Genomic DNA, 27,543 nt, shown 5'->3' with positions numbered 1-27,543 from the left:
TTTCAAGTGGTTCAGAGCAGTGCTTTCTGTGGGAGATGGGAACTCCCTTTGGGCTGGACTTTGTGCTTTTTCACTTTGCAAATCTGTTACATGCACAAAAAAGATACATAACTCAATAAAGGAGAGGGAAAAAGCCAAAAAGCATAATACCACCTCTTTAAAGCGGAGCTACCATGTGGAACACCCCCCCACACACACACACACACCCGCAATCACTGCGCACAAAAAAACACACATGATTCGACTACAGGCAGGACTTGATGATTCTGATTCAACTCTGTAAATCCTTAGTCAGGGACAGCCCTAATGAGTACTTATACTTTTGGTGCCTTTGTCTCAAGTGTGTCTCTTAGTCCCTTCCTGCTGCCAAACACTCTCATTCCCAGCCCTCTGCATTACGCTCTCTGTCCGTCCCTGTCTCCAGTCCCTGGTCTCTCAGGCCATGTTCTTTTCTTCAACTCCCCAGACCTGCCATCCTCATTCCATCCACCAGATCTCCTCTGACTTTCCCTCCTTTCCTCTTCACCTGACTGCCCCACCCATTCACATACCTGTTCCCGCTTCTTATCAGGCCTACAGTTACCAGGCCTTTCTTTCTCACTTGTTTCCACTCTCCCTTATTAGCCTTACTTAACCAGCCCTTTTACTCACTCCTTGCCAGAACGTGCTGTTATGCTGCTGTGTGCTTATGAGTTGGTTCATTTTCTGCCTGCATTACCTGGATTTGACATTTACCTGTTTATTGGACTTTGGATTCTTTCCTACTCCTTTCTGGACTTGTTTGCTTGTGTTGGACTTTTCTCTGGTTTTGATCCATCCATGCTTCTCCACCTCCATTTTGTGTGATTAAATCATTGACCTGCACCAGAACTGCCTCAGTCATCTGCATTTGGGTCCTACCCATGTATTCCTGCTGCCCTTCTTGCACCAGCCTGCTTTCTGGCCTGCTAACCTATAAACCTGCACCCCAGCCTGCTTCCCAAGTCAGCTAACCTCCAGCATGATGGCCTTCCCTCCACCTGCCAGCAACCAGCCTTCTCTCTGTACCCAAGCCTGCTAGCCTCCAGCCTTCACTCTGGTCTGCTAGAGGCCTTCTGCACTCCCGTCCTCACACTGCACTCCAGCTGATTAAGCTCAGTTTCGTGAGCGTGCCTATCCTGAGCTGGCTAGCCCGCTACCTGTAGTCCTGCATTCCCTGAACCCCATGAGCCTTTGATGGAACAGTTGTGGAGCAGCCCTGATGTCCAGCGATCACCTTTTGGGAATCACCTGGACATTTTCAGGGGGTACCGTGGAGTCCACAAGAGAAGGCGTTGTCCCCGTGGCTCCACACACTGATAGCTCTCTCAACTGCCCAGTGCAACAGAACTACCACCGGTCCTGTCTGGTTCCCAGTCCTGCTGAGATGCACCAACCTCTTGTTCACATAGGGCTGAAGCAGTCTTCAGTGCCCACGCAGCAGCCGTTACCTGCCACTGAGCTGCAGCAGCCTCTTGTTCCGCCTCACCATCTCGTAAGCCTCCATTTTGTGTGATTCAATCATTAAACTGCAAAAGGTCTGCCTCAATCGTCTGCATTTGGGTTCTACCCCTGTATTCCTGCTACCCTCCTTGCTCCAGTCATGACAACTTTAAGTATATTTTGATACTAAAACTATGTGTCAACTATGTGGTCCAAAGAGGGACTCCCTATCTGCAGAGCTATCTGAAGTATCAAGTTTTATGCTGGAGGGGGATAAACAACAGCCAAAGGATTTTTCACAACTTGGCAACCCATATGTTGTTCTTAGTAGTCTACTCATAACATGCTATCAAATGATCACAATGTCCTGTAAAATCAATTCAGCATCTCCACAATGTTGCTTGATTGAAGCCTGTATTCTGTATGATTAATTGACAGTTCAGAACAACATAATTTCTTAATAAGAAAGCAGTAAAGTATTAAAAAATGGCCAGTTGATGAGTTAACTAACGGTTTAGAGCATACTTAAGTAATTATTTGTGATGTATTCTTAGACTACAAAAAAGTTCCCACGATTCCATTCATGCCTTCATGCCTTCTTTGCATACCAATCATTCAGTTGTTAAACCCAGAGAGGCTGAGCTCACATGCACAACAGGTGATTTCCTCACCCATCCTCTGCATGATCTGATGATGCAACTAAACCTCTAAGAACAAAAACAAAATGTAATCTACTCATCTTCATCACAAAGGACAACACTGTCAAAATGACTTCTGGGATACTTTTGTAGACCTGAGAGCTCTGTATGTATTGCTCATTTACTGTTAAATGACACCATTTATGACACACAAACAAATTACCTATAATCGGTTGGTATCCTGACATTTAGCTTGCCATTTACAATGTGGACAAACTGCAATCACAACATTTTTGAGGCCAAGGGAGGAACACGCCCACAGTTTCTTCAGAGGTACCAACAAAAAGCAGTTCTGTGTTACTCTGAAGCGTCACTATGACTCATATTGGGAACCTGCTCTAGCTACCAAAAGCTGGGATTTCACGAGCTGGTAAGGACAGATTTTTTATTTATTTCAGTCAGGATGATAATATATTCCTTTTACAACTCAGTATTACTTCTTGTTGGGTATCAGCTTTCAAAAGCTTCTGATATATGTAGGTTATTATTGGCATGTGAAACTTCTGGTTATGCTTTCATTGGTGGTGAGAAATTACTTCCTTTTGTGTGACAAAAATGTTTGTGTTCTTAGGAAGCAGCAAGAAAAAAAACATTCCAAATGATGGCAGGTAGTTATAATAAATATTCAGAAGAAACATCAAATAATTCTAAAAAGTTACTATTCAGTCCTGTTAGAGCTATCTTTCCTGAAATGTTACTATTGTATCTGTATAGACCATGGAGACCCTTGTGATGGGTGGGAAGCCACCTTCTGCATGAATGGAGGGACATGCTATAAAATACCTTCCATGAACACACTCTCCTGTGTGTAAGTTAAATACAGAACTCAACTTTTTTAATTGTCTTTGACATTAGAATGTGTGTTCTTTTATGTAGAAATATGTGCTGATGTCACAACATGCGAATATTGTTGACAAATTTCCTCTGTGCTGACAAGTGAAGGCCCATTTTGTTGTACGTCATATCTTACTTCAGGTGCAATGACAGTTACAAAGGCAGCAGATGTGAGCAGCACCAGCTCTTCAGCATTTCCACCAATGCAGGGGAAGCAGGATTAATTGCAGCTGTGGTCATTGTTGCCCTCCTCATCTTAGTGATCCTGGCAGTTGTTATCTACTACATACGCAAGTAAGTACATTACGAATTTAAAATTAGCCTACCAATGTTCTCAAGGTGTCTTAAGATAGCTTTAGGATGTGCTTGTTGTGTTTTATTTGTTATACAGTATTGGTATTATTGTACTTCAGCCACAATATATTCTTTAAAGCTAATAACCATTACTTATGTTTACACACAGGATGTTGAAAGCCAAGCAGCAGAGCCAACAGAACAATCCACAAGAGTATTGGAGAGTAAAACCAAGAGTATGATCTTTCTTCTGATGTACATGTTTGTATTTTGGCTATGTGTTGGATTGGATTATGAAATAATTCTGTGTCACTTGCTTTGTTGGACTTGTACTATTTTGGATATCACTACGAAAGACTAATAGAGGAAAACTGCTGCACTGACCTCAACTAAACGCCACAAGGCAGGTGAAGAACTGATAGCTGATTGTCTCATGAGATTTCTGGAATCACACCTTGCACAGCAGCCTTTTTGACACAGCTATGAAGTTGGCACTGGTGTTACTTGTGTTAAATCACATTTCAATATGTGTGCTTTGTCTGAAATGTATTTACAAAGCATAATGAATGAATATACTCAATATTCTATCTTTTCTAAATGTGTAAATATATGCAATGATCCCTACTGGAATGATTTGACCGTGATTTCTGCTAGAACGAACACACACACACACACCCTGATGGACTAGTCATTGGCCATTCGCCATCAGCATTCCTAACCTCAACATTTAGCCTATTCTTAATCTTAAAACCATAATTGCCCATTACAGTAGTCAGGACTGGTCAGAATGACCCCACTTTTCAAAAATTGTGTCACTCCAGTTTTATAACTCAAATTGGCTCTCACAAAGCTGGACATAAAGAAACACACACAGAAAACTGACTGATACATTGTGTGTGGGAGTCTGTATAATTAGCATATCCCAAACCACTCATCAGTTCCTTTAAATCTAAAAACGGGCACAGGGGATCCCTGGAGATTCATAATGAGAATGGCGGTATAAAATATACTTCAGTTCAGTGAGCTTAGGAGACAAAACTTGTTGGACTGCATTTCCAACAGTTTGTTAGTCTTTCTGTTTTGATATACTTCCAGTATTTTCCAGTATTCTCCAACAGTTGCTAACAACCAACTGTAAAAACAAGAAGGGGGAAAAAAAAATAGACTTGGACTGCCGACAGCTCAGTTACTCCCTAAAATTCTTGTCACCATTGATGAACAAGCTTTGCAGCACACTCATTCAGGCATCAAAAGATGGAATTGTTCTTGTTTTATTAAGTCAGGATTTACTGGCATTATATAAAAGTGATCTCAAAAGTCAAAAGTGAAAATGTCAACCTATTGATTATCGATATAGGGACACTATTAGGTAAACACACCACAGGTTTTTTCCCAATGCCTGTCATGTTGCTACGAGGAAATATCTGTGCAAGGTGGGCCTTTAAAGTCACTATATGTGACAAAGAAACTTTGGAGGTGTACCATCCTGCTTTAAATAGCAACCGACCTCTTTCCATTGTGTATGAAATGTTTTATTTCTCTCAAATGCAGAAATATATATCTTAAAATGTTCTTGTGTTAGCTTTTAGTTATAAAAAGATATAAATGCATGAGCCTCTTTATTGAGTCAACAAGCCAGTGGCCTTCTTTCTGTATTAGAAATGCAGTAATTTGCTTCCACCTAGTGGCCATATGGCTTCCCTGCCAAGTGTTGTAATGGAAAGTAAGTTGAGTTTGCAAATTTCATAACACATAGAAAATACATCTTAAAGATTTATGCCATTTACTAAAACATCCTCTGGAATTTAAAAGCTTTATCACAATTACATCACAAGGTGTAGTTTCACTAAAAATCTGAAGTCACACATATCTGGAAACAATCTGTTCTTACAGGCTTCTGGCTTTATCAAACTCATTCGCAATTTTCAGTGCTGTGCTGTTGAGTCCCACAGACTGCATGTTAGTAATGATGGTGACCACCACCCCCTGTGGGAGGAGGGGGGTCTGTCCTTGGTGCTGGTCAAACTTATCACAGGGTAACACCAAGAGGACACTGCTAGCCCCCACAGCGCCTCCTGTGTGTGACACATAGTGCCTGCGCTTCCTGCACTGGCCATATTTCTGTAGTTGCTCCACTACCAGCCAGCCTTGGGCATACAGTCCATCCTTGTCCCAGCTGGCCTCTGTCCTGTCAACTGGTGCCCACAGATCTACAGCAGTTTTGGGTTTGAGGAAGCCAGGGAGCAAGCCCTTAGTGTCCCTTAGGTGGGCCACCTGGTAGCTGTAGAGCAGGGCGTTACCGAACAGCAGCAGGTCACCCACAGTGGAAAGGAAGCCGCCTCCTGCCCACTTGTAGGAGTTGTCTACATATGGGCAGTTCACAACACGTCCTCTCTTGTTGAGATGATAAAATCTGTGGAGGAGAATCAACGATTAAGGGACTCACTATTGGATTTTTATCATGTTGTGCACTCAACAAACAGTAATCAAAACAACATCAAAGAAATCAGATGTCTACAAAGTTTTCCTCTGAAATTACTGATACATCTTCCCTGTCTTTGGACATAACTTGACATTGGTGGTTATAGGATACCTGGAGCGGTGGTAAATAATTGGGCTATTCTCATCTGGCACAGTATTGAGCATTCCCAGCTCACGGAACATGTTCATCATGAGATCCAGGAAGTTCTGCCCAGCAGCTTGCTCCAGGACAGCACTAAGCAGGGTAAAGGCGTGGGTGGAGTACAGAAAAGTGGTGCCTGCGCATGGTAAAAAATCTGTCTTACTAATCAAGACAATAACATTGAAAGTGATTCCTGTTTAAAAGGTTTAGCAAGCAAATATGGGCTTTACCAGGTTTGAAAATCAGTGGGTCGTCCTTGAAGAGGTCCAAGGCCTGAGTGACACTTTCAAAGTTGTCCTTCAAGTAGTATTCCTCATGCTCAAACTCTTTTTTCTTCTGAGCCGGAGTCGCTTCTTTGCCTTTGGTGTTCTGTTCTATTGAGGGTTTATCTTTGTTTGAGCTCTTTTCATCATCTTTCTCTTTAACGGGTGGCTTTAAAAGTCGCTTAGCTTTCTCCTTGTCCTCCTTCACTTTCTTTGCATCCTTCTCATAATGTCGTATACCACTTAGGTGGGACAGAATCATACGAGGGGTTATTGTGACCTGAAAAAAAAGAATAAATGGAGGTCCACATGATGTCCATGTTGAACACAAAAAGGAACAGGCATGATATTACTGCTGATAATGAGACAACTCTGACATCTTGTTCAAGTCACTTACATCCTGTCCATTAAATTGTTTCTGGGGAAATTCTGGGACATATTTCTGGACTGGGACATCAAGATTTAGTTTCCCCTCCTCACACAGTCGTGCAGCAGCTGCAGATGTGAGGGGCTTACTGATGCTGGCGATTCGCATCACTGTTTCTGGGCTGCATGGCACACGATTCTCCAAATCAGCAAAACCAATCCCTAAATTACATGAAGAATTTAAATGCGTCATGTGCTTTAAGCATAATATTACATGTGTTGCATTTTAAAGTCATTTACTGTGAAAATCCACTCACATCAATTTTGAGACAGTAAAGCAAAGAGACCACGGCAGAGGGTGATGCTTAATTTCACATCATGTGCTGTTGGGTCAGGTTTCTCTGCGATTCTGCTGACTTGATTCATGGCACAAACAAAATGCCACTTCAGTTGACAACTGGAAGTGAGCCACCTGTGTTCCAAGGCAAACAGAGCTAAAGCTTAAAAGCTTTTTTTGTTAATAATTTATTTGTTTCTTATGTTTTTCTAATTGTTCCTAGATAGTAAGCCAATTTCGATAATTTGGTTGGCAATCGACAACCACATTATCAAGGGTGGGAACTTTCAGCAACCTTGCCAACTTCACTATAACAGCATTAATTTGTCTTGTGGACCATAATATAGTCCCCAATACAAAACATTATGCCAATGTTGGCATAATGTTAGTTACAACACTAATTAAATGGGAGAACACAGACATATAGTTAGCATTGTACAGTGGGGGAAAAAAGTATTTGACCCCTTGCTGATTTTGCAGGTTTGCCCACTTACAAAGAATGCAACAATCTACAATTTTAATCATATGTACATTCTAACAGTGAAAGACAGAATCCCAAAGAAAATTCCAGAAAATCACATCATATGAATTTATAAAAATTGATAACCATCTGATGAGGAAAAACAAGTATATGACCCCCTAACAAACAGCAAGTATTCTGGCTCCTACAAGCCAGTTAGTCTTTCTTTAAGACACAGCCCCAATCCCAACCAATTATCTACATCAAATACACCTGCCTCACCTCGTTACCTGTATAAAAGACACCTGTCAACACCCAAACAACCAGCATCCAACATCACCACCATGGGCAAGACCAAAGAGCTTTCTACGGACATCAGGGACAAGATTGTTGATCTGCACAAGGCTGGGATGGGCTACAAGAGAATCGGAAAACAACTTGGAGAGAAAAGATCAACTGTCGGTGCAGTTATCAGGAAATGGAAGAAGCACCACACCACTGCCAACCTCCCTCGGTCTGGGCCTCCACACAAGATCTCGCCTCGTGGGGTGTCTCCTGATCATGCGAACGGTGAGGAATCATCCCAAAACCACAAGGGGGGAACTGATGAATCAACTGAAGGCAGCTGGGACCACAGTTACAAAAGAAACGGTTGGTAACACACTACGCCGTCATGGATTGAAATCCTGCAGCGCATGCAAGGTCCCCCCTGCTCAAGAAGAAACATGTACAGGCCCGCATGAAGTTCGCCATTCACCACCTGGACGACTCAGAAGAGGCCTGGAAGAAGGTGATGTGGTCAGATAAGACCAAAATAGAACTTTTTGGCCTCAACTCGTCGTGTTTGGAGGGCAAAGAACACCGAGTACAACCCAAAGAACACCATCCCCACCATCAATCATGGTGGTGGCAACATCATGCTTTGGGGGTGCTTTTCAGCCAAGGGGACGGGACAACTCCATCGTATTGAGGGGAGGATGGACGGGGCCATGTATCGTGGAATTCTGGACCAACATCTCCTTCCCTCAGTGAGAGAGCTGAAGATGGGTCGAGGATGGGTGTTTCAGCACGACAACGACCCTAAGCACACCGCCAAAGCAACAAAAGAGTGGCTGAAGAAGAAGCACATCAAGGTTCTGGAGTGGCCTAGCCAGTCTCCAACCTGAATGATTTGGAGGCTGTCTGCAGGGAGGAGTGGGCCAACATCCCTGCCGAAATGTGCACAAACCTTGTCACCAACTATAAAAACCGTTTGACATCTGTGCTGGCCAATAATGGCTTTTCTACAAAATATTAACATGCTGTTTGTCCAGGGGGTCAAATACTTGTTTTTCCTCATCAGATGGTTATCAATTTTAATGAATTCATATGATGTGATTTTCTGGAATTTTCTTTGAGATTCTGTCTTTCACTGTTTGAATGTACATATGATTAAAATTATAGATCGTTGCATTCTTTGTAAGTGGGCAAACCTGCAAAATCAGCAAGGGGTCAAATACTTTTTTCCCCCACTGTACCTACACATGAAACGATTAGTCAATAAGTTCATTAGTTGATGGACAAAGAACGATTTATTGTGGGAGTCATTTTACAATGCTAAATATTCTCTTAAACTTAAGCTTGTCCAATATTAAGATTTGCTACTTTTCACTGTCCAATATCATTGTACAAAACAAGTGATTTGAAGACATCACCTGGGCTCTGAGGAATTATTGTGAATGGATTCTTTACTATTTTCGCACCTTTACACCACACACAGGCAGAATAATAAATCGATCAATTATCGTAATTGGCCAATTACTTGGCAGTAACCATTATTCTCATAGTTATAGCCCTAGCTGTACCATTGTTGGTCCACATGTAACAAACGCAAATGTGGGGTTAGTTTTCTTTGATATAAAATATTGAGACTATTCTAACACTGGACCAGCATGCATTTGTATTGTGGGCAGAAATTTCATGGAGGCCATAGCTGCTGTGCACCCTCAGTTTGGCCTCATGCCCCTCAAACATATAATGAATAAGACAAGAAACCACAGGCCGTCGAGAGCACCGGGTTGCTCTGTGGGCCGCTTCAGTAGCCCAAACGAGAGTGAGAGATGCATCGATGGCCCACTTTGATTAAGAAGCAGCCTGCATCCTCCTCCTCAAAATCCTCAATACCAGTTCAACTGTTGGTCAAGGTTTTGCAGCTGAAGCCATAAGAGAGAAGATAATATATTCAAGGTTTGGGTTTGGCTTGCTGGCTGTTTAGCCTATATCGGGTGCCTTTTACTGAAACACAACTTCAATCACAGCCGGATAGGGCGGGACATTAACAAAAGACTGACGTGCAATAGTAAACTTTCGAAACTCAATGTTATGCATGCATGGTTATGATTATTGACAAGTTAGTACTTAGCATTAATTACACAACAACAAATTAGAAAACATCAGAATTATTGTTTCATTTGATGGCCTTGCTGCCCTAAAAAAAAAAAAAATGACAATACTAGAGGACAAGTGGCCATTCCCCTAAAATTATGAAATCCCTGGTTGTGGTCCAACATCGCACAAGCCAAACTAGTGAAGCACTGGCTCATCCAGATGGCTTAAGGTGGGCCCACAATACAATGATGCTGGGAAAATCAGACTAGCTACATTGGTTTGATTATTTATTATTGTCATTTGTATAAATGCTACACGTAGCACATTTAAAGTGGACTTTTCAGGCACCAACCTTCACGCCAGACTTGTACACCATCCACGGAGACCCCAACCACCAGCCCTGGAGCCCCGACCTCAGCCTGCGTGTAACAAACACTGAATTGATACAGGTGGCATTGAAGTTAGGCTGGGAGTGACGTTATAAGGCGAGAGAGAAGGGAAAGTGGTGTTCAGTGGAAAAACCAAGCAGTTCACAGGCCTACCTCTATGCCTACCTTTATCCGCTCCACAAGGTCCCTGCTAACTTTTATGGCATCGCTGTATCGATCAGCCTTCTGCGCTTCTCTTACTTTATCATCACAGGAACTGTTGGCTGTGTCAGTGCGGTATTTCAGTCCGACAGTTAAAGCAATCCCCACACCAAGCCCACATATCCAAATCCTGGACTTTGATCTGTATTTACAAAAGGCAGTGTTTGACCGTGCGAAATATCGTCTTTGTTGTTGAGTAAAAACACTCCGCTTATCTGACAGCTGTGGCTTGACTCGCGCTCCGACCCGCTGTGTCAACAAAGGAGACTCTCGCGCTGCTAGCAGGGTACATTTGGCGCAAAAACGATTTGGCAAAAAAACCGGGACATTGTTAAATATCTTGCTTCTGTTGCTTTTCGATGGCGAGAGCTGATACCTCTCCCTGGTTGATGAACCCAGTTATGACAACGACTTCCTGTTTGCATCGTCGAGCCAGACCAAATTAATCAAATCATGATTCGGAGTAGATCCAGTGAGGTAGGGTAATTCTATCTGCGATACAGACAATGTAGTAGTAGCTGTTTGGCCTCCACCCCCCTCTTCTGTGCATTCTGTAGCCTACCCAATCTCTTCCAAACTACCATTAAGTACAAAGCACACATCATACTGCCCAGAGACCGATCATTACTCCTATGCTCAAATAATATCTGGCACCAGGTTCTTTGTCAGTTAAGGTGGAGGAAATTTGATCAACTTTATTTACATAGGCCTGTTAGTAAAATGCACAATGCAAGCACAATGATATTATTGCAGGACCCGCCTGGCTGATATTGCAAATGTGTTAATCAAAGTTAACATGCAGTGTGGCTTTTGGGTACACTCTGGGGGTCTGAGGCCCCAGGATTTTTGCATAAAATGTAATATATAGGCTAGTAGTATTTAAGGTCTGAAACAAAGTGAAGTGAACTGATAGATTTTCAATAACATGCTTGTTCACGTTCGGGGACAATTACTGACTAATTCTCAGGTTGTCAACTTAACACACAGCCTTCACAAGCTTATCTCAAGGACCATGTACATCTCTCTCTCTCTCTCACACACACACGCGCGCGCGCACGCACACGCACACACACACACACACACACACACACACACACACACCCTTATCTCCTTGCTGGTGCAACAAAGGACTTTCACAGAGGTCATTCTAACTACTTAGATGCTGTCAACACATGTGAAGAACATTTTTTTCCATGCCTAATGAGCTACTGAGAAACACTTTAGCTATATAAATTATTTGAGGTGCTCTCCCTTTAGACTGTATTGTACTTTATTTTGCAAGCTTTTAACCCATTACATTACAGTCAAAGGGAAACACTGCATTTGAATAACTAAAATAAGATAGCATGCAAACTATATAGTCATGTAAAGTTATAGTTTATCATAAGGCCATAAACTATAGTTCACATTTAAATAACCGCCCAGCCATATACTGATAAGCCAGGTCCACACACACCAACACTTACAACCAATACAGGCTTTTACCTTGATACATAAACTTGAATGCAAGAACTCTTATTTAACCATTTAGTTAGTTTTCTACCATTGCTGCATGCTTTGATTAATCTGAAACTGACCTGATATGGTCCAGTGGAGCTTAGTGAGCTCCAGTGAACCAAGAAACACATGACAATGTTTTTCCCCCAGCTGGAAGTCAAACTGAGGGTCAAACAAATGAGCCAGGAGTAATGCGACAAAGCTGCAAAATGAACAGATGTTTGGAAAATGTAACACATTCTACACCTTTTGGGGGGAAAGATAAGGTCTATTAACTAAGCTTTCTTTTCCTGTGCATTGCATCAGGTTTTATTTAATCACCCCAAAATATATTTAGACCTTTAATTTGGTCCACCTCAAAAAGTCTATGCATGCACCACAAACAAAGTTAGAAAACTTTCCAAACGTGCTTTTATTTATATTCATCATTTGTACATTTCAGATATGATAAACACTTGAAACATCTACATTAATACAATGCTAAAACAATGCACAACCAGATGACTGAAATCATACTTTACAGACAAGATGAATAAATTTTGAACCATGGTTTTAAACAAATCTAAGAACATACTGTAATGCATTAGCATTTTTGGTCATTGCTTAACAAGACAGTAGCACCAGTATACATACTGACAGGCAAAGCCAATGTATACTTAAACACATGTTCTGGGAGGGGGGCATGTGCCTTTTTAAACATAGTTTGTCTTACAGAATGCAAAATGTGCATAATATTGAGGTTTAATTAAGTGCAAAATTTCTCCACTTTGTCCTTTGGTATGTGCATAATCAAGGTGGAATGGAACGTACCAGATCAGCTTCAATGCAGATGTAGAAAAACAATCTTTGCAACCAATGGCACGTGTCATTTCACCAGACGACTTGTCAAAAAAAACTATCTCAAGGATTGCAAAAGGCAGACAAAATTACAAGATAAAAACTTGGCTTGCGTAAACACTCTTGTTTTTCGGCTTTATCAAAGGGAATGGTTAAGCTTTACTTCCCCTTAGCTTTGCTCCTTGGTCGAGTTCCGCTGAAGGCAGGAATAGCATCAGGCTGTTTGAAATCTCCACCATGGGCAAGGTACGAGACGAGGGGTTTATGGTAAGCAAGGTGCAGGTACAAAAAGCCAAAACCACAGTGTGCGTGGGGTCAGACCGTGCTTTCACAAGTTATTCAATTCCATTAGAGTCTGGTCCAGCATCTGGTGCATATCGAGGTTCTCTTCTTTAGCTTGTGACAGTTTCTCTGTTAGAACATGAAATGAAGAAGTTTTAATCTCACACAAGCGAGCATTGAGTGAGTTAGTCGGTTAGCTTGCATTAATAATCAAGCTGGCTACATCATTCAGATCAGTCATTACATTTGAGTGCTTTTAAACCAGACCTACACTTCACTGACAGGAAACAAGACAAACACATTCAGTTAACAAGCTCGTATTATGATATGCAAGCAACCATGCAAAAAGGTCACAGTCTACAACAAAGCTCTTATTAAGACACATAAATATAACAACAATCCATAAAAAAGTGATTATTGTACAATGTTATAATACTAGGATGTAAGACTATAAAATTATATATTTGCAATAATCCGTGATTTTATTTATATTTTAATTACTTTTCCACAAACAGCAACACAGATTTCAAGCAGTGCAAGCATCGTACGTGGACAACGCAAACGGAAGAGCTTTGGATCTTAAACTGGATCAGATTGTCGCACACATTAAAAACAAAACCATAACAAACACATAAAACATTCACACAATTTAGTCCTCATTCAAAGCCACGCGTAGTTCATTAGTGAGAAGGCGGTTTTTCTGAAGCTGCTGGTAGAGGGGATCTTTGCAGTCAGAAAGCAGGTTGAAAAACAGAGAGAGGACATGAAATCAGAGGAAAAGAAACGCCTGTTGCCTGAAATGCAATGCCTGTTGACACCTACCTTTTCTAGAATAGATCACTGGAGACTTTTTTAATCTTTATAAAATACACTGACAATATCTGAATAGCCTTTAAATAACATGGTCAAACAGTGTTTCAATGTTCTTGTATTTTTGAGAGGCAATCCACTCTTTAGATTTTGTCTGCAAAAGGTGAAGCAAGGCAGGACAGTGTGTAGAGTGAAAACAGGATTTTAAAAAAAGAAAGGAACTGTAGCAGGGAAACTTAACCTTAAAATAAAATCTAACATTGGATAGTGTGGCAACAAACTGAATATATTGAATACCATATCTGCCATTTTGGGCATAAAATTCTCTATCCAGTGCATCTTATCATATGCTCAACACCAGAACTGGATAAACTGTTACTGAGAATCAACCATTTTGTAGCCTCGGTTTGATCTGACATTTAAGGATGTGGCTAAACTATTGTTCTCTAGTCCAACTTGAATTATAAAGTCTCAAAACACACTGGAAAATTGCTCACTTCTGCATTTCTTTCTGTGTCTGGATTTACAGTATTGACTTTAATAAAAAAAACACTCAAAATGTGTGATTTTATATTTATTCAAATATATGACAGGATACAAAGCCCATGTGTCATAATCACCGATAGCAGTTTCATCCAAATTTTCCAGCAACCAGATGATGCTCAACAAATCTTACATACTGTTCTGTGTTCCACCATTCCACCTGTTACTCTTCCGCAATCTTCCTGCTAACAATCCAACACTATTTCCCTCCAATACTCAAATCTTTCCATTCCGCTCCTACTGTCACAGTACTAAATGTTGAAAAGTGCTTGCATGCATCAGTCTCAAATGCTAATAGAGAAGACATCTTGGCTCAGCTTTCAGTCAAGTACCTGTGGTTGTTCTAGGTTTCTGTGCTCATAGCACTACTGTGATATTCCTAATATCTCAGCTTCAGAGAACAATATTTGAAGAAAATAAAAAGAACATCCTTTGCCATCTTTAAAACTACACCAAAGCAGGGTACAGCTCAACTAATGGTTTGTGGAGATGAAGAAACATAACAAACAAAAACATAACGTAAAATCAAGGCTTCCTGATTTTATTAGAGCCACTTGAAAATAAATAGAAATTAAAAAGAAAAAAAGGACAGAGTAAAGAGATACAGCTTACATAGAAGGAAGGGTGTTTATTTTTTACACAATGCAGAAAGATTCTAGGATTCTGTACAAGAGATGGGATGCAATCAACTTTGACATGAGGATGAAAACATGAGGAAGAAAGGAAAGCAAACACAGAGAGGGAAAGGAAAATGGAGAGAAGGCTGGAGAGAGCAGACAGATGCCGCTCAGCCGGCAGGAGGCGTCTTTGATGAGGTGTAAAAATTTTATCTGTGTGGGAGAGAAGAAGTAAAGTGAACCAGGGGGTCTGTGTGGGAACCTACAGAAGTTTAAGATGTACACATCTATAAACTAGAACCACATGAGTCACGGCACAACACTACAACAACCCCAATGCACAGTGGAAATGCATTGTGAGGTAGGACACGCTGACAAGCACTAACTGGAGGTCAGACCAATGCCTCTCTCTGATTACATCGAGACATTTCTGCTAAAACGCGAGGAGCAGCGGCGCTGGACCAGACAGATGTCGTGTGTCTTGTCAATCTCCCACAGAATGGCCAAATGTTGAGGGACAACACTCATTTAGCAAAACTGGGGTCTCAACCACAGTGATGCTAAACTGTAACAGAACAAAGGGGGCTCTCAAATCACACAGCGGGCCTTTCTTCTGGACAGAAGTAGACCATGTTAGTAGAAAAAGGAAAGAGGAAACACTCATAACCTTACAGTGAGTGAATCAGATTCACTGAAATGCTTTTGTAACCAAGTCTACTACGTTTCATGAGGCAACTTGCATGCGTGGCTTAGGATGTCAAAATATCATGTGAAAATATCATGAATATTTTGAAATCAAAGCTACTTTTCACAATAAAGTGATACCATTCACAATTGACCTGGATAAGAAATGTAAACAGAGACCAGATCACTGAAGTTTTGTTCATGCATAACATGACTTCATTCCTGTTTACAGTATTCTCAAACACCAATGATACTGATCCAAAGGTATCATAAAGTATCATCATGACCACACGAATACAGCAGTGTGAGAGGAAAACACTTATAATTATTGCATGCAGGCTTCAATTACACAGACACGGAATACCACAATGTCTGTTTTAAGACATTACACTTTAAGACTATATAAAAACATAGATGCATAACTATGTTAAGTGGAGGAACAGATACAAGACTTGGATGTACTAATGATGATGGGTACAGGAAATATAACGGAGACGATGGAGTTGAGGCAGCTGTTGTACGGGGAAGATAGGTGCAGAGGGGAAGAGAGGGTGACGACGGAACAGGCAGGTGCAGCAAGTTGAAAATTACATGGATGTCATGTCGTTGAGGGCGTGGTCCAGCTCCTCGCTGATGGCCTTGTACTTCAGTTTCTGGGCATACAACTCATCTATTGGTGGGCCAGAGGAGCAGGAGGGAGGGAGGTGCAGTGAAAGTAAGCAAAGGTGAAGGAGTGCGTGACAAGGAGGTGAAGGGTGAAGCATCCAGACCATTGACAAGACAGGGAGGTGACAGAAAAAAATGAAAACAGGGGAAAAAGAGGAAAGCAAAGTTACACCAGAAAATTAGAGAATGGAAAATTCAGCAGCGCCATGAAGAAATGGACCATGTATGTACCATGCTGCATGGCTCTCAGCCCTTAGACCTCAATCTGATTTCTTGAACACTGAGCCAGCACTTAGGCCTGATATTGCTGATAAACATCAAAGCCTTTCTTTCCTACTTTGAAACTCAAAAACAAATCAACTAGACTTAAAAGGAAGGATAAGGGTCACTATAACAAAAGTTTGATGCTCTCTGAAAATGAACCACGATGAGATTAAGAGGGAAGCAGAAATACAGTAAGCAAAGAATGGGCTAAAGAGATTTTTTTTAAAGCGCTGAGCACAAATACCATCAACGACACACTTTCTAAATAACCAGAGTAACATTTTAGAGTGTGGGGCAAAAAAAACATACCTTCCAAGTCATCAATGGTCTTCTCAAGCTTGGCTACTGATCTCTCAGCGAACTCAGCACGAGTCTCAGCCTGTGTTACAGAGAGAGAGATTTATGAGTTAATCCAACTGTGAAAATGCACATGTGGCTTGTATAAATGATCCTGGACGCGGCCTGCAACCCAAGATAAAGACTTTTGAGTGAAACTTTACCTCCTTCAGCTTGTCAGTGAGGACCTTGATCTCCTCCTCATATTTGTCCTCCTTCTGTGAGTACTGTGGAACAAAAACAATGACAGGTGTCAAACATATGGACATGTAGTCAAACTCTGAATGTCTTAGAGCATTCAAACACATTTTAATACATATTTACAGAGAGGTATTATGAAATAAAACAGAAGTGAAGAGATTGGGCTCCCCAGGCTCTTATGCTCCCCATCCACCCTGTGTGGTTGACAGCATGCACTCGGCCATAAGGTCGCACTTACCTTCTCAGCCTGGGCCTCCAGTGACTTCAGGTTGTTGGTCACAGTTTTCAACTCTTCCTCAAGCTCAGAGCATTTGCTGGTGTTTTAGACAAGGGGATAAAGTTGCCAAAGAGAAGAAGAGGGGGATGGAGGAAAAGGAGGGGAGCAAAGGATGAACAGAACCAGAGGTTGACACAAAACAAGTAGGAGGAAAGTAAGAAAGAGGGGGAGAGGAAACAAAATAAATAAGAACTACAGGGAATAAACGAGGAGGAAACCCCAAGTACCTTACAAGTGCCTTAACAGAGCAGGAATGTGAGAATAGCAATGTCACTCATCACACAAAGAGTAGTAGGTTACATCAAAATTAATAATTTGGTCAATGGTATTTCCACATCTAAATATCATGCTTCTCTTAAACGTGAGGTGTAATTCTCGCACAGTCTCTGCCATGTTAGAGGCGTAAAAGAGTCTAATATACCCAGAATAAAAGAGCATTAAAGAGGAAAAAAAAACAATACAAGCACAGCAAGGAAAGCAGAAGCTTAACTCAACAGCATGAATGACAGTGGCCCGAGCCACTCATCAAAGTGTTTGTGTTAGTCTTTGTTTGTAGTACCTGAGTGACTGTGGATTTTAGTGATTTCATGCTTTGCTCCAAAACCCTTAGCTCATCCTCTGCTCTTCGAGCTGCTCTGTTAGTGGGTGTGGCGTACGCGTGCAGACCAAAACCATTCAAAACATGGAGGAGAGCATGCAAATAGTCAACATATACAGTACACAGGGCACACACTGTTCAAATTATCACACGTCCAATACTTTGTGTGTTAGTGCTGAAAGCGCCATTTGTTGAAATGCCGGTTTACATGCAAGTGTACATGCAAGTGTAGATGAAGTGCGCGTAAGGGTTGAAATGTTTTACCCTTCTGACAGCTCAGCGCGCTCCTCTGTACGCTCCAGGTCACCCTCAATGATGACCAGTTTACGGGCCACCTTTAGGTACAGCACAAAAAAGTGTTACAACACAACAAATACTAGAAAGGACCACTCTAATATGATTTATCTACACATAGACGGATCGACACCCCTTCATTTAGCATTTATAAGCATGATAAAAACAAATGGTGAATAACACATTCTAATGTAGATACAAGGACATTTTTAGTGTTTCTCAATGTATAGTATTTGCCAACAATTATGACTTCTTCTATGAAGACATGGTCCCTATTTTATATTATTGCAACCAGTTGTGGAACTAAAAGTACTAATATATTTCTGTGAATCCATTACAAGTAAAAGCCCTGCATTGAAATTGTTACTTAAGTAAAAATGTGTAAGCATAATCAGATGTTACTGTAGATTTTCTGTCAACTGATTAATAGATTCATCAACTAATTGTCAAATGTATATTCTGCTGGATAGTTTATTCTATAACAAAGCATCATATATTATAAGCTCTTCAATCGTTTTGTAAGCAAAATGTTAAACTGTAAAGTAACTAGTAACTTAAGCTGTCAAATATGTGTGAAGGAGTATAGATTTGAATATTTCCTTGTAGTGAAATATAAAGTAACATAAGGTAAAATGGATATACTCAAGTAAAGTACTACTTATTTGTACGTAGTTACATTCCATCACTAATTACAGCTGTGTTTAACTATATTGTCATTCATTATCTGTTTATACATCAGCCTCCACTTATGGATGCCAACAAGAATTACAGTTGTTGACAAATACATTAGTATATGCATAGATCTGATTTTGAATCTAAGCAGCTGATTTTAAATTGAAAATTCAAAAGAGTTGCCATAAATAGGCATATGGGTAAAAATACTTCCCAATCAGTCCTTAAAACACAGATCATTTACATAAAGTTAACAGATTAAGATATTATTAAAGAAATAATTACATCTGGGAAATCCACCTATTATCATTACGTTGTCAATAACTGTAAAAAGTCTATCCCAGAATTACTGATTGCAGTAAAGGAGCAACTGCACATTTGGTGTTTGGGGTGGCTGCCAGTGGCTGGAACACTCGCCTCCTCATATTTGCGGTCAGCCTCCTCAGCGATGTGCTTGGCCTCTTTCAGCTGGATCTCCTGCAGCTCCATCTTCTCCTCATCCTTCATGGCCCTGTTCTCAATGACCTTCATGCCTCTGTGTGAGGAAACAAAGGAGTTGTTTAGATATCAGGAGCTGAGACCTGACAGGCGTCCTGCAGTCTCCCTGAGGACACACACGTCTGGAGCACAGTAGTGTTGGTTGGCAAATCCTTAATATACACCCCTAAAGGTGAATTGTTTGAAAGAGGGAGAAAATCATTTGGGATGCTAAGAAATGACTGCTCTATCTAACACAGCTAGTGTGACAGTGGAGTGTCTGACATCCAGCTCTGCAGCACAGAGGCTCTGCTTGCACCCGTCACAAAGGGATGGAAACACTGCCCCCGCCAACTGGTCTCTGCAGCAAGAGAGCCAGAGCGAGTGATGAAGGGTCCGTGTTGCTCACAAGAACCCACCTCTCGCTCTCATCAGCAGCCTTCTCAGCCTCCTCCAGCTTGGTCAGGGCTGTGGCCAGACGCTCCTGAGCACGATCCAACTCCTCCTCAACCAGCTGGATACGTCTGTTAAGGGAAGCGACATCTCCCTCAGCCTAGGAAGAGAAGAAGAGCACGTCAGAGAATTTGGAGGTCACCATCTATAACATACAGCCTGGAAATCACACAAGTGCACATGTACACGTCAGCCCAAAGAATGAACAGTAGGTGGTGAATTAGATTTTTTTGTGGTGCTCTTCAACTTGCTTTATGCCAGGTGGGTGAATGTGTAGTCAGTGTTGTTCGAAAGTGTTTCTGCACGCCACCTGTTGGGAAAAGACCTCCCCGGAGACTTGCCTGTGCTCCTCATTGTATAATGATAACCCGAGCGGACAGAAGGTTGGATGCCCTGCCTCATTACTAGGCCCCCGAGAAAACATGGCTGGAGTCAAAGGCCCTGAGACAATTATATTGAAAATGACTGCTCATCTGGTACCCATACAACCACAGAGGACACTCCCTGGATACTTCTTAACTGTAGCAGACGTTTCAGTTTAAATGAACTGGTCACATTTGCATCATATTGCTCCACCTTAAATAATCTGGTATCTTTGAAGATAATTCATTGATTAAACAATGACTTTAAAAGGAGCAGATCTTCTATGACTATTCAAACCTATAGCTACTTCTGCTTTCTGGTGTATGCTCACAAATGCACAGTGAAAAGAGGCAACAACCACAAATGTACTTAAAATGAAAAATGTTTGTAGTGCTGGACCAAAGTGCATCTGAAGTTGTGTAAAGCCTGGCAAGGAAGTTAGTAATGATCTATAAACTGAAGAAGGAGTTTCGACTCCATTCAAAATACCTCACTGGATGATTATGATCAATTACAAACGAACAGGCTAAGCCTGTGATATACTCAGACAGATATAAGCCCTTGCAGAAAGATTTATTTCCCGTCTAGATTACTGCGGCTATGTTCACACTGAGGGAAATCACTCTTCGTAGCTGTGAAAACCTGTTGTCCTTATAAGGGCAAGTCAAAGAGCACAAGCTCACGGTGCACACTTGCACCTTAAACGTTGCCACAGCTTAGTTACAACTTCCTGGTTGCTGAAAATAATGTATTCAAATATTTAACCAACGACTCGCGTGCCTGTAGAATAGAACAAAAAAACGGAACTTCCTGGAAAGCAGGTTGAATGGGGCCGTTACAGCAAAGTGCATCAACGGAGATGCAAGTGACACAACGCCGGGAGATGGAGCAACACAGTGATAGAAGTGCCACGGTTGTACAACTGCTCTGACTTGGGCATCAGCGGCCTAACGTTCCCAATTATAAGCTCTTACCCAGGAGCAGCTGGCTTTCAAACCCTCAGGGTACTTTGTGGTGTCACTGCATGGGGCCATGTCAAGCTCAGCTTGCAGGACAACGGCATCAGGAGAAATCCCGCTATCTCACTGTGCATCAATTCAAGCTGTCGCCCTTCATGAGCGGAACACACACATACAGAGGAAAGGCTACAAGAGGAGGATGTGTAATTTTTGCGTTCGATAAGCAGCTCCTGGTCGGCTGTACACGCGGTAAACATGCTTACTTGTTCTCTGGCTTTCCTCTGGGCAAGCAACTCCTTCTGTAATCTCTCGGCTCTGTCCTCAGCGCCGTCTGCCTGCTCTTGCAAGAATTTGATCTTTCGTTTGACTGCCTCCAGAGATGTAGCTCCAGCCATTGTTTATTGTACAACTATTAAAAACAAACAAACACTACACTATGAGTTGCAGCACAATTTCCGAGAAATTGTCAAGCAACGAGATGACGTCCCTGACTGTGCTGAAAGCTGCGTGAAGACGGGCTGAACGGTGCGCAAGCTTTCTGGAGAAGCACTCTGCAATGCCTGCTATTTGTCCAGGAAGTGCCTCTGATTTCAAAATACACCAAAAAAAAAATTGTAGGTTCTGCAGGGTTGTGGCAAAAATATCCAAAATATATTCCACTGCCCTGTAAAATAATAACATTTCATTCATACAAAGTAACAGTTCATTTTTAATGACAAAAACGCATCCAGTCATAATCACTCTCGTTGCGAACTAAGAGCCACAGCGCCCTCTGCCGGTAAACTGTGAGCAGTACACATGGCAGTGAAATATTTCTACACCACGGGCCATTCAATAGGTTCTATTCACTGAATACAGTAATTACAGGCTACGTTTCAGACTTTGCAAATATAACAGAAAATCCGTCCAATAATATGAAAGGGGAAAAAAACAAGGCCATAAAAAACTAAGTAGTTGTTCAATTAATTTGAACACTGGAGCCATAGGCCTACTTAAACGTTGCTATAGGAATATTAAGGGAAAAGTACAGCAGTATAAAGGCCTATAGAGAATAACATACAGCATCAAGTGTGATAGGATAAAACTCACCAGACTATAAAGTAGTGACACTGTGGCCTAACTCCCCGGAGGAATCCAATTAAAGGATTATTACAACGGGGTTTCCAAGAAGCAATTTATAAGCCACACTATTGATTCTTCTGATTGACTCTTGTGGACAAAGTGTCTCCACTTAAACATTAACCTTTACTCGGTTATTGTTTTATCGTGAAATATTTTTTTTCTATGAGGACCTGTGTTTTTTTCTCCCAAGCACTTCGCGACCATCACATACCTAAATCTAAATTCTTTACATAGTTTTCCTGCCATGCAATTTAACCAAAAGGTGAGGAAAGGATTATGGGCAACAACCTAATTTTTAAAAAAAGAATCAAGGCCTATTTAATTTTTCTGTAGATAAGTAAGTTGTATTTCTTTTTAATAGTAGCCTAGGCTGCCTGGGATATTTTGATGGGAAACTGTGTTTTCCCCTGTGGTAAGCAAAGAGCCCAGCCCGCAGATGTGAGCTCTATCTTGACCATATAAAGCAGTGGGCTATATTTATCCAGGCGCTTGCCCTCTGCGCTAAGAATACTGCGCATAAGGCACTTTTCACTCTGAAGAAGACTTCTTCAGCATAGGACATATACGACTGAACACAAAATCATTATCCAGTATAGGGTATAAATGATAGCCTATGAGTTAGCCCATGGATACATTTAATTAAAAATATATAATGTCTGACTTTCTTTGGGCTGACTTGTGAGTGATTGTGCATGTGATCATTGACAAAATACAAAGCGACAGTTCAACAATGGACATTTGATCAAAAAGTAAATTCTGACTTTGACAATTTGCCATGATACCAAATCCAGATAAGATAAAAATGAGGGCAGTTTGAATTGCCACAGATAGGAAACAACCCCCCCCCACCACCACCACCACCACCACACACACACACACACAAACACACAAACACAGTGATGAGAGAATGAAGTTGTGGAGGAAGCGTGTTGCGGGAATGGTGCTATTGTGAATCCCTTTCTTACTTACATCTGTGGCTTTCTTCTCAGCCAGCTCAAGTTTCTCCTGGGCATCCTTAAGAGCCTCGGAGTACTTGTCCAGCTCATCCTCAGTTCCCTTCAGCTTCTTCTGCAGAGCTACCAAATCGTCCTCAAGCTGAGGCGAGTTTCAGTGCGCGCACAGTTTCAGAGGTGATCAGCGGGGAGACGGAGTTGCGTGAGCGCGCAAAGGCGCAAGAGCGCGTACAGATAGACACACGGGACAGGAGAGGACAGGACAGGGAAAAGAGAAAAGAGAAAAGTTAGGGAAGCCCATGCACGTCAGAATCAGATACCTTGGTGGCGACCTCTTCAGCGCTCAGCAGCTTCTCCTCAGCAGTTTGGAACTCCTCAAACACTTTATCTCTTTCGTCTTCAGTAATACGCAATTTCTTTTCCAACTCTCTTATTTCGTCGTCTAACTATACATGCATATAAAAGACATTATAAAGTTAAACATAATATGAAAGAAATACGAAAATATTCAAAATGTAATAATAAAATATAATAATTATTAAAAAATTATCAACATAATTTATTTAGCCAATATTTACATCACCAAAACAGTTGAGAGGAGGATTTGTAACATCCAAAACAACACAGAAGGATGGGTTATTCTTAATTTAATCCTTATGTCGGATTATCCTTGAACGTAATTAATCCGTATTTAGGAGGCGATCCATTTAAAGGGCAGCAGTTAAATAATGCTACTGGGATTCCTGCTTTTACTAAAGATCTTCCACAAAAGAAAACATATCTGCAGACCTGTTTGCTTCTGTCCTCTGCTGCTTTCTTGTCTGACTCAGCCTGCTCAGCTCTGTCCAAGGCATTCTCCTTGTCGAGCTTGAGCATCTGCATCTTCTTCTTGATGGCATCCATGGCTGCTTTTTGCTGTTCGGCTGCACCAACAAAACGTCCAAATGAAAACCAAAGAAGAGAGTGGGAGAGGGGCTCGGGCGTCTGTGCCTAACTGAACGCTAAGCTGGAGTGCAGGCTCTGCCTTACTGTGCCCTGTCAAATATGTACTTTCAAAAGGGGGGTGACTGGATTCCTTTGGACATCCAATACTTTTTTGGAGTAGGCGTGTGTGGGTGCCCGGGCGTTCTTTAAGGATCTGCTCAGCGATTCGTTGCTCCCAAACATTTGACTTTTCTTACGCCTTTATATGGGGTGTGATGGACAAGCAGGCAACTCCCACAGAAAGGCTCCCTAATGGGAATGTAACAGAAGCCATTTAATGCACACAAAATATGCAGATGACCATTTCTTACTGGATCATTAAATCTCTGCATGGCACAGTTTGCTTTTACCACTGTGGCAACATATTTAAAGCAGCAAGTGTCTCTTTATAGAGTGTCTTTTGAGTGTGTTCAATTTTTCAGTGTTCTGAGATCTGGGACATGTTTGCTTTTCATTTAAATGATCTTTTCTGATTTCATTGTGACAGTGTTTTTCTATTCATCTGTGTCCCATTTTGGCCTGAGACAGGCTGGGAGCAGGACCACAGGCAGCTGCAATAACACTTTGGCCAGGCTTTTGTCAACTTGCAGCCACTGATGTCTGTGTCTGTGTGTGAGTGTGTTTGGTGGGTAGGTGAGTGTAAGTTCCTCTGGGATAAATTGTATAGCTCAAGGCAAGTGGGCTGTCTGAGAAGAAATGCTTTCGGTAAGCCCAGAAAGCCCTAGTGGCATTGTTCAAAGTCTGAGGGCTTAAGGCAGGAAAGTGTTTACCTGATAATGTATTGGATATCCTCCCTGTAAACTGTTGATGTGTTATTTGACTGTGGCAGCACAGTGTCCAGCACCAGCCAGGCAGGATGGGTTTTATACCTCAATTACAGAAGCTGAGCCGCTGATTGACTTGGCATTTGAGAAATCTTAACTACTTTACATAATACTAACGAAGTACATATTTGAGTTTATATACAGTACATTTATTAGCAGGTTTAAATCGGAATGGGTAAGAATGGGTTATATTTTATATAATTCTATTATATTTGGTTATAACAATGCGTGGATCATTATGAGTTAATTATTTTATCCAATAATCTCATTTTGGAGATTTTTACATTTTTATCATTACATGAATGCACTGATCTAATGCGAAGCTAAAGCACACAGCTGCAGCGACTGAGGACACACCAAGTGTCTTCTGGTCTTCAGAGATTCTCAAGGATATATTTAGGATCGCCTTCTCTTTCATGCACCTGCCTTAGTCTGTAATATGGATCCAACACTCTGTGCCAAGAGTCCAATGTCTTGTGCTATGAGATATGCCCCCTAAAATAATCCATGTATTGCTCGAGCTTTGGTCTGTTTTGTACATTATTGTTGCTAAGCCTGGCAGACTTGTTCATGCTTGTAGAATCAAATGGGCTGCTCAGTCTTCAGACTTCACTCAGTGAGTAGTAAAATATGACCAAGACAACAACAGAGAATGATGATATCAGGTATGGTGTTTACAATTTTCTCTTCATATTGCCTGACTACAATTGTAGGTATTGTCCTGGTAATTCAGGCATCAGCCTGGTCTGAGACTTTGATTGACAGGCACAGTAATAGAACAATATTTAGATAATCTTGGGCCAGCCCACGTTCTAATAGACTGCCATTTGTATAATTCTTCTGCTCTGGATCAGAATCAATAGTAACACATGTGATTATAGGATCACATGGCTGGAAAAGTTATTTTTCTTTTCTATAATGCACAGGAGTAAAAATTATTTAACTAATACATCTTTATATATAAAGCTTGGAGGTTGCTGCTGCACATAAATGGCCCTGAATGTTCCAAAATACTGTATTGCATTGTTGAATTAAATAATTTGCTTTATTTTATGTTTACAGTGTGCATGAATGGACATCATGTGCTTCAAAGATGATCATTTTACATATAAAATATGCTGTCTTATACATATAGTTGTAAATGTTTCTAGATTTGATACTATGTGCATACATTATTTTATGCTGTTTATATTTTATTAATATATGAAATTGTCAGAATTATTTGTCTGCATGATGTCCTTACCACTGGCAATAAAGCACTGGTTTAAATCTTGATTTGCAATTTGATCTTAATTATCTTAAACAGCATTTTCACTTAATAGACTCATGGGAGGTTTGTGATGGCACACTAGATTTGCTGTGGCATTCGGGGAATGAAAATAAGCTCCATTATTATGTTTTCCTTTAACATATTGGCGTAGTGAAAATAGCCCAGGGCTCAGAACGCTTGCTTTGATTAAAGTAGTCACAAATCTCTCCTTCTGCCCAGACGTTATTGAAAGGCTGCTGCGTTCTGAGTTACATCCCACTGGATAATTAAAGCCCTTACACATTAAGACAGAGCTAAAGGATTAAAGCATAGTTAAGTTTTTTTTTAGTTCACTACATTATACATGTCATGAGAAAAGCAATAATAAGCTCCTTCAATATTTAAGGCAGTTTTTAGGCTGTGGTGGCATTCTGAAGGCACCACAGCCAGAGTAAATAAAAAAAAATCTCCAAACATATAATTTTGTAGTCTTTGGAAAAAATCTGCTTCTTAAGGCCTCTAAAGCCTCCTACCAGAACAGCTGATGAAAGCATCTGAAAAAGATTTTGCCTATGTCCTACCATTTACATTTTGTAGCATTTGAAATGATACTGAATCATGAAAACTCATAATTTCTTAAACAAGGAACTGACTTGTAGGAACAACAAGAATCTTGAAAAAATAAATGTGATTCTTCTCTTGCTATACTTTCTTCTTTGCCAACAAATTTGTCTTCAGAAGGCTCTGTCTATGTTGAAAACAATGATTGCATTATTCAAAAAGCCAAAACTCTTCTCGGTATTCATGCTCATTGACAGCAAACAGCTGAGACTGACTGAAAGAGGAATTCTTTCTTCACAATGTCCGGTGAATCTGACACACTTGCCATCAGACAACTGTTGCCCATGTTTAGGACAGATCTGAGAAACACTGACAATGTTGGAATCCTGATTGTCTCTGTATCCTGATTTAGTCATCTACAGGAGGCAACAGCTGAGTGGGACAGGGAGAGCAGAATTTATTTTCACATTCACTATGCTATCATTATGTTTACTTTTCTATCATGTGAGATGTTTTATGGGAGCCATGTTTTTAAACAAGGTAGTACAAAATACAGCACAGAGAACCACATCAAAGCATGAGACAAATCTGAGCCCACAAAAGTGTTTATACTGATACATGAGTAAATGGAGATGTAAATGGGACAAAATGAGGTGTCAAATAATCAAATTCCTAATGGATATTCAGAAAATCAACAACTCCTGAACTCTCAGACGTTTAATTGTGC

The 27,543-nt window shown here is 41.0% G+C and overlaps 3 protein-coding genes across 13 annotated transcripts; 1 reads left to right on the top strand and 2 right to left on the bottom strand.

The window, feature by feature from the left end:
* The first annotated feature begins 600 nt into the window (after positions 1–600).
* On the top strand, positions 601–3,911 carry LOC119893926. Its single transcript, XM_038706337.1, has 5 exons — positions 601–1,513; positions 2,731–2,767; positions 2,874–2,967; positions 3,135–3,287; positions 3,457–3,911. Exons 1-5 carry the CDS (start codon positions 1,241–1,243, stop codon positions 3,527–3,529), a joined length of 630 nt encoding a protein of 209 aa, XP_038562265.1. The 5' UTR covers positions 601–1,240; the 3' UTR covers positions 3,530–3,911.
* A 631-nt stretch (positions 3,912–4,542) lies between these two features.
* Positions 4,543–10,692, bottom strand: lactb (lactamase, beta; the record flags this gene model as incomplete). The annotated part of the gene is made up of 6 exons (XM_038706132.1): positions 4,543–5,700; positions 5,881–6,046; positions 6,141–6,453; positions 6,571–6,761; positions 10,056–10,122; positions 10,246–10,692. Coding segments are annotated over 6 exons (1,710 nt in total), but the record flags the coding sequence as incomplete, so codon positions are not given.
* A 1,489-nt stretch (positions 10,693–12,181) lies between these two features.
* Positions 12,182–24,241, bottom strand: tpm1 (tropomyosin 1 (alpha)). Of its 11 annotated transcripts, none has more exons than XM_038706835.1 (10): positions 23,988–24,240; positions 23,519–23,644; positions 23,215–23,340; positions 19,768–19,901; positions 19,289–19,406; positions 18,170–18,240; positions 17,269–17,344; positions 16,994–17,056; positions 16,803–16,872; positions 12,182–13,038 (listed from the first exon to the last, which is right to left on the bottom strand). In XM_038706835.1, exons 1-10 carry the CDS (start codon positions 24,099–24,101, stop codon positions 12,956–12,958), a joined length of 981 nt encoding a protein of 326 aa, XP_038562763.1. In that variant the 5' UTR covers positions 24,102–24,240; the 3' UTR covers positions 12,182–12,955. The 11 variants fall into 11 exon arrangements, with proteins under 11 accessions (XP_038562763.1, XP_038562757.1, XP_038562759.1 ...); XM_038706826.1 differs by lacking the exons at positions 12,182–13,038; positions 23,215–23,340 and adding exons at positions 14,783–15,092; positions 16,155–16,233; XM_038706830.1 differs by lacking the exons at positions 12,182–13,038; positions 17,269–17,344; positions 23,519–23,644 and adding exons at positions 14,783–15,092; positions 16,155–16,233; positions 17,867–17,942 and having other exon boundaries at positions 23,988–24,238.
* Positions 24,242–27,543: the final 3,302 nt, after the last annotated feature.

The sequence above is a fragment of the Micropterus salmoides genome, unplaced genomic scaffold, assembly GCF_014851395.1.
Source record: "Micropterus salmoides isolate LMB-PRFRI ecotype aquatic unplaced genomic scaffold, ASM1485139v1 Ms_hic_scaffold_8, whole genome shotgun sequence".
NCBI lineage: Eukaryota > Metazoa > Chordata > Actinopteri > Centrarchiformes > Centrarchidae > Micropterus > Micropterus salmoides.
Note: the sequence above shows the minus strand (reverse complement) of the source record. Positions and strands in the feature narration are given on the sequence as shown.